This window comes from Belonocnema kinseyi, chromosome 9 (assembly GCF_010883055.1).
Source record: "Belonocnema kinseyi isolate 2016_QV_RU_SX_M_011 chromosome 9, B_treatae_v1, whole genome shotgun sequence".
NCBI lineage: Eukaryota > Metazoa > Arthropoda > Insecta > Hymenoptera > Cynipidae > Belonocnema > Belonocnema kinseyi.
The window spans coordinates 80506377-80513580 of record NC_046665.1 but is presented as its reverse complement, the minus strand read 5'-3'; the positions used below and the strand labels follow the sequence as shown (position 1 = coordinate 80513580).

General features: G+C 37.4%; 1 protein-coding gene across 1 annotated transcript in view; it reads right to left on the bottom strand.

The window, feature by feature from the left end:
• LOC117179875 (long-chain fatty acid transport protein 4-like) overlaps positions 1 to 863 on the bottom strand; it is a 58285-nt gene extending 57422 nt beyond the window's left edge. Inside the window, exon 1 of the mRNA XM_033372045.1 lies at positions 343 to 863. Coding sequence (XP_033227936.1) covers positions 343 to 362 — 20 coding nt within the window. The 5' untranslated portion in view covers positions 363 to 863. The remainder of the gene's footprint in view (positions 1 to 342) is intronic.
• Between the last annotated feature and the right edge of the window lie 6341 nt (positions 864 to 7204).

Here is a 7204-nt window from a genome sequence, read left to right as displayed (position 1 = left end):
CACACTCAATATTATACGAAGTGTTTCAAGAATTCATTTTTGTATAGTTTGTTGCCAAATCATTTGTAATTTTTGGAATAATAAAATAAAGCCTCATAGTAAAGAAAAAGATCGTTATTTATATTTGAATTGACACTTTTCACCAATTTTTTAATTTGATATGAAACATTGTTATGTGAAATTAAATTTTCGAATCTCCAAAATATCTGCTCCTCTAATATATACAATTTTAAAGTAATTACAGATTAAACCCTTTGATAGAAATTTCATTATACTGTGCACTTAAAAGCGTAAAAAATTCCGCTGATCTCAAAATAGAATACATAAATAAATTCTACTTACAGATTGTGCCTGGCATTCATTTAACTGTTAGAAAATGATCTTTGGTTTCCAACTATTTTTTTTGCTATCGTAAACGCGTAAAGGAAGTATATAAATCACTGTAGAAAGGTGCACAATGCGTATCCATCAACGCTTTTCGAACCTTGAAGGCCGATTTGCTAACGGGCAAAGTTTTCGATCGTGGCCAGAATAATGATCACTCTTCCGGAAGTATGAATGAAAAAAATCAGAATTTTAAGCAAACAATAAAATCTTCACATAACCACCAAAAAGGATGCTAAAACCCGAACAAAGAAAATACAATTTCGCTGATTTTTCTGGCAAACTAATTTGATGTTGCTTTGTTTTTGTTACATATTAAATGTTTATTATATTTTAAACGAGATTTTTATTAAGCTTATTATTGTTCTTCTTTAGGTTTAATTGTAATTGTTTCTCGGGAAAAACTTGATGTAGTTATATAAAACATTCACTTTCGCGGGAGAGCGCTCCTTACATAAAATCAAAAATAGATATTCCGTGAGGCACGGATCACATTCATGTGGTTGTTCGCAGTTGTTCGTACGAAATTGGAGAGGGTAATTTCCGGTATCCAGAGACTCCAAGATGGAGAGTTTATTGCCGGTACCACGTGGTTCCGGAGTATGTATAAACTATTCAGTATTCACTCTAAGATCACTAGTAATATGAGTATTAGGTTAGTCCAAAAATGCATGGAAAATTTTTTTTGCATGCTATAGGGCAACGACGCCCCCTCCCCCCATTTTATTACAAATCCGAAAAAATAAATTCCTTAATTTTGTTATCATTTTTTATTTTAACAGATGCCGGTTTTGGCTTGAAGTTTCCCATGTAAAATGCATGGGGAAAAATCACTTTTTCGAGTTTTTAGAATAATTTTGTAGGTTTTGAAAAAATGTGAGGGGAAAGTATGGTAGCCTGCAGCCAATTATCCAACGAAGAATTTCATGTATGATATATATGGGTTTGGGACCCCTAACACATCCCCACGAGTACCTGAAAACTGCCCTTAAAACAAAAATGTCAATTCTTCATGAAATCGACCTTTTGAACAATGTATTCTCGTCTTTTTTTTTTACTTAAAATTATTAATATTGGTCTAGTGATATTCGTTTATAGAATCCTGTATAGCATCCTACATAGGAACTTTGCAAGAACCTACACATGATTCTATGAGGGTTCCTGTGTGGGTTATGTGGCTAGACATTTTAGAATACCTATATTGTCTAGCCTGGATGGCTGCGCGTGTTAGCGCCCTCTTAGTTTATGTTTAAAAACTGTTGAGTCAGCAGTTCGAGAGTTCGAATCCTCAGATTTGTGCGAATTTATAAATAAATATAAATTAAATCGCACAAAGACAATTTTTTTCTGTACAGGTTTCTACGCAGGAACCTTTGTAATACGAGTATTATGTGTCATTTTATACATGGAAATTGTTCTCGTACAAAAAACTCGCAAGCACCTGGGTGAGATCCTATGCCCGCCATTTAACGATGACCAGGAAACTGTACAGGATTCTACATAAGATCCTTGTCACTTTTCCTTGAAGGAATCATACGTCAGAACCTACATAGGAACCCTCATAGAATCATGTACAGGTTCTTGAAAAGTTTCTATGTAGGATTCTGTACAAGATTTTATATAGGAATTTTCAATAGGGCAGTAGGTAGGAGGTAGGAGCTATTGACTGCGTGCAATTTCCAAATTAGAAATGAATGGCAGCGCGTGATTGTGGGTAATAATTTTTTGTTGACTCCTGTCTTTTGGGGCATAGTAAACACACTGAAAGTTGAATTTGCGCACGGTTTTGTTTATGGCCTTGGGCACTTTGAACGTAAAAGAATAGGGCCACAACAATAATTTCTGTTGCATTTGGAGCTATGATGCTACCTGGTGCAACTGACGCGCTGAGAGCTCCTCTTGTCATGACACCACTGCGCGGCATTAATTCTCGGAACGCACAAACTCAGTTTGCTAAAATCCAAGTTCGATTATAAGTTAAACGTCTCAGTAATCATGACGGTCGCAATAATCGTGAAACTTAGTTATAATTTAATTATATTGTTAAATAATATGTTAAAAACAACTTTTAGAGATAAAAGCCATTTACATTTAGCGTTTTATAGTATGAAATGGAATTTCAATTAATTAAAAATAGATAAAAAGCAAGAAGATTATTGTCACGATTATAAAGATGTTTAAATTAAACAAAAAGTAGATTTTGAATGGAATACTTGCATTCATAGGTACGTCCCTGACAGTCTTGTTGTTTTGCTCTTGTTTTGACTGTCACACTTGACCTTATTTCTTCAATTTGTTATTTTATTTCAGAATCACGAAGGAAAGTAAAGCAAAGAGTATGGGAGTTTGTTATGTAGTTAATTGTAAAAATATTAACAAAAATTCTCTACCTGTGACGCAGCGGCGCCGTCAGGATTTTTTTTGGAGGGGGCTTCAATTTTTTTCGGAAGGGGCTTCAGGATTGTGTATAGGCAACGAGTGGTGGAAAAGGGACTTAAATAATAAAAATACGTAGTTTCAGGAGGGGGTTTGAGCCCCCCAATCTCTCCCACTGTCTACACTGCTGCTGGAACGTAATTTTATCGTTTTCCGGGTTCAAAACATAAAGTATAGTGTCGTAAACAATGGATTGCACCAGTCAGAAAAAAGTACATGTAATTTGCAGGACATTTATGATTCGGATAAATAAATACTAGACGGTTGCGCCGCCGCTGGAGTTCTTGCTCCGAAGCCGCGCCGCCGTTGGTGCGAATTCAGCATGGGCGTCGTATCGGCGCGGCGCGTCGATGTAATCTTAGATATAATAACATGGTAACGGATTTCTTTTTGCCGGGTGATCCAGTGGCTTTAGATGAATTGCGTAAATTCCGCCTACCACTTAGGAGTTAAAGTAAACGGATTTAAATAAATATCTTATGAAGGAAATTGATCTTTTGTTCCTACGTATTTTCATATTTTCCAAGCTGTATATGTCAGAAATAATACTAAACTAGGCCGTCACGACGCCACGCCGCCGCTAAGTAGCAAAGAGGACAGCGCGCCGCTTGTCGCTAATCAGAATTGCTCAAATCGCCGCCGCCGGTTAAAAGTCTGTCGCCGCAACCCTCTAATAAATACTGAATGTTTTGTGAAGACATAAAGACAAATATTTTGATCAGTAAACGGGAAGGTGATGCCTAAATACTATACATCTAACCTCCGAATTGCAGCCTTCAAGTTGAATAAAGGCGCGCTGAAACTTTTTTTTTTTCGACATATTTTTTTCTGCAAAAAGTAACAAAACTGCACACAGCTTTCAATGCATTCTATCAGCTCGCTTAGGTAATTTAACCTTCTTAGCACCAACTGGGTCAAAGATAACCCAAAGCGATTCTAAAATTGAAGTTTCTGAAAAGGGAAACATCGAAGGGATACTGGTTTTCGTACAGGACGGACGGAAAGTACCACTATTAGGAAATAACGTACAATCAGAAAAAAGAACCTTACATTTTACTGAAAACCAAGTTAAATCTACCGATCTTCTTAGTACGTATATGGACAATACGACACTTCAGTGAAAATTACAATTATAGGCAAATAAGTATGACTATCATTAATGGTTACCAGTACCAATTCTCAAGTGGTGCTGACCTGCGGATTAGTAGATTTTACCGATCCAGTCGCTATTCTGTATAGTTCCTGGATGCTGCAATTACGAATTATCATGTCACTTTAACGAATACTATAAAGAGATCTAAATTATGTTATCGGCGTAGACTACAGTTAAGGCACCACTATAAACTGTGAAAAAGTATCGCTAAAAAATAATTAAAAAATAAGCGCACGGTTATTTCTTATATATATTTTGAGATATACTTATAATTGATCGGTATTTGTAAGTTATAATGCTTATAATACAATTAAAATTTCGCACGCAATGGGGGTGGATTCGAACGCATAAACCTAAGCACGCAAGTCAACAGTCTTAACCACTACACTATTACACGAGTTGCAATCTGTAAAATAATTTTGAAATGCATTTGTAACTCAGGGAGGTGACCTCGGGAACGACTTCTGAATACGCGACCATGTCATCGCGGCAACGGAACAAAAGTTCTAGCATTTACGTCATATCTACGAGGTGTGTTCAAAAAGTAAGGTGACTTTTCAATTTTCGCGGGCTACGTACATTCAAGTTTTACATTTTTTGTTTTGTTGTGTTAGTACACTCGTCGCGATCATATGTTCACAGTTTTGACTATATAGCTCGTGTTGTTTTTCTGGCAGAGGCGTAAAAGGTTAAAAGGGTTTGGTGTGCTCGGCGATTTTCTTCTTTCGAAAGAATGGAGCAAAGAATTTGCATTAAATTTTGTGTGAAAAATGGAATCCAGTGCTCTAAAACTCTTGAAATGTTGACAGTTGCATACGGTGAGTCTACTCTGAGTAAGAAAAGTGTGTATAAGTGGTACAAGCTGTTCCAAGAAGGCCGAGAGGATGTCGAACACGAACCTCGCCCTGGACGTCCCAGCACGTCAAGAACAGATGAAAACATTCAAGCAGTGGAAGAAATGGTGTTGAAAAATCGCCGAATTACCATCAGAGAAGTTGCTGAAGATGTTGGCATATCGGTTGGCTCATGCCATGCTATCTTTTCGGACGTTTTTGGGCATGAGACGTGTGTCAGCGAAATTTTTTCCAAAACTGCTTAATTTTTATCAAAAGATCCATCGCATGACCATCGCTCAGGAGATGTTAAATGAAGTCAATAATGATATTCACAATGATGGCCCCCAGTGACTTTTTCCTTTTCCCAAAACTGAAGAGACCCATGAAAGGACATCGACTTTCAACGAATGAGGAGATAAAAACTGCATCGCTGAAAGAACTCAAGGCTATACCACAAAATGATTATCAGAAGTGCTTCGATGATTGGAAAATGCGTTGGCACAAGTGTATTATATCTGAGGGGGATTACTTTGAAGGGGATAACATAAATATTGAGGAATAAATGAATATTTTTTGAGAAAACCATAAAGTCACATTATTTTCTGAACACACCTCGTATATGTCAGCTGAAACAGTCATGGAACAAAAAAACGTCTTGCTCGAATAAACTCTCAAGTATACGCGATCTGTGAATAAGTTGTACCATCCAAAATTGTATTATTTTTATAAAACCCCTTCCTCGTAAAGTGGGAATATAGAGTAATGTGACGACTGTCACAGAAATGTCAAAAAGGAATGTTTTTTAGGTAATGTAATCCATTCATTGCCGATTGCGTCGTGATTTCACCCGGTGCTCCACGCGGATAGGTTGCATTGCGATTTCAGGGGCGAGTTAAGTAAACCGATCGGATCGAGAGCATGCACAGATCTTTCGGTAATGTCCACTGCACTACTTTTTTAATCTCGGTTCAGTGGATTTTACATATCGTAAAGTATGTAATACGAGGGAATAGAGGTTTATTTTACTGAAGGATAACCGTTGAGTTAAACTTAATTTCATTGTGACATCTACGAAATGCTAAGTGATTTTTACATTTTCACCCTCTTATTAAGAGCAGTTTATACTGTCACGATTAGAAAAAACCCTTTACCATTCTTGATAAGTAATTATTACATTTCTTTTTTCTGCGTGAAGAATGCTATGAAGGGTCCTATATAGGTTCTTGTATAGGATCTTATATATGATCCTGTATATGTTACTATATGGGCCTCTTATCCAGATACGGAGTAGTATTCTATAGAACCTACGGCTGCGCAGAAGTTTGTTTGGTCCTCCAGGAACACCTAGAGACATAGTACCATTACATACCAGTACGCACCATTAGGTACCTTATAAGGGAGGGTCCTAAGCAGGCACCTATAAAGGACCCTATGTCATTTCCTATAGGAGGCACCTATAGGTGAAGCATATAGGATCCTATGCAGGTTCCTATACACTGAGAGACAATTTATTAGAATAAATGATAAAAATGAATGAGAATTTAGTATAATTTTGTTCCAACATTAGGAAAGCAGAGTTTGTGTATCAAACATTAATAGTGGTTTTCAGCAAGCAAAACTAATACTTTTGTTTGACCAAATGGAAAGGATGTTGTGCATTAACTCTTACAAAACTTGCGAGAGTTTAAAATTCACTATATCAAAATTGACAAGTGAAGTTAAAACGATAGTAATACATTTTATTCGAAAGAGTGAAAACATATTTTGCAGTTGTCAGACAATGCATTAACCTTAATATCGCTCCTCTAAATGCTCCTAGGGAAATCGAATCAATTGTCGAGAATGGGAAGTGCCGCATATACTGGAACTTTATATTCTCGATAACTGTTTCTGTTGCTCACTCGAGGCCTGACATGGTTCTTCTTGACTTCGAGAAGCGAACCATGTTCGTTATCGAATTTTTGGCACCAGTTGACAAGAGCATCATAGCCAAGGAGAATGAAAAGAAAGAGAGGTATCGAGACCTTATAAGGGAGTTGCAACGATTGTACCCGGAATATTCTGTTAAACTAATCGTCCTTATCATCGGCGCTCTAGGAGGTGCCAAGCTTTCACTCGCTAATGGCCTAAAAAGCATCCCTGCGTGTCAACAATATACCAAAACACTTGCGGGAAAAATGCAGAAGGCGGTAGTTCTTGGGTCGCTTCGTGTTCTTAGGGTGCACGAGGCTTTTGCTGGATCGTCGTATTGATTCCGTTACAGATTGTAACCACCTATCTCACGGTCGTGAGACGTGGTTGTGACTAAAATTTTACCACGATTTCGCTAGGAGCGGGGGTAATTTTCTAGATTAGCACCCGCTCCCGGCGACATCCTGCGGTTGTCCTTATGACA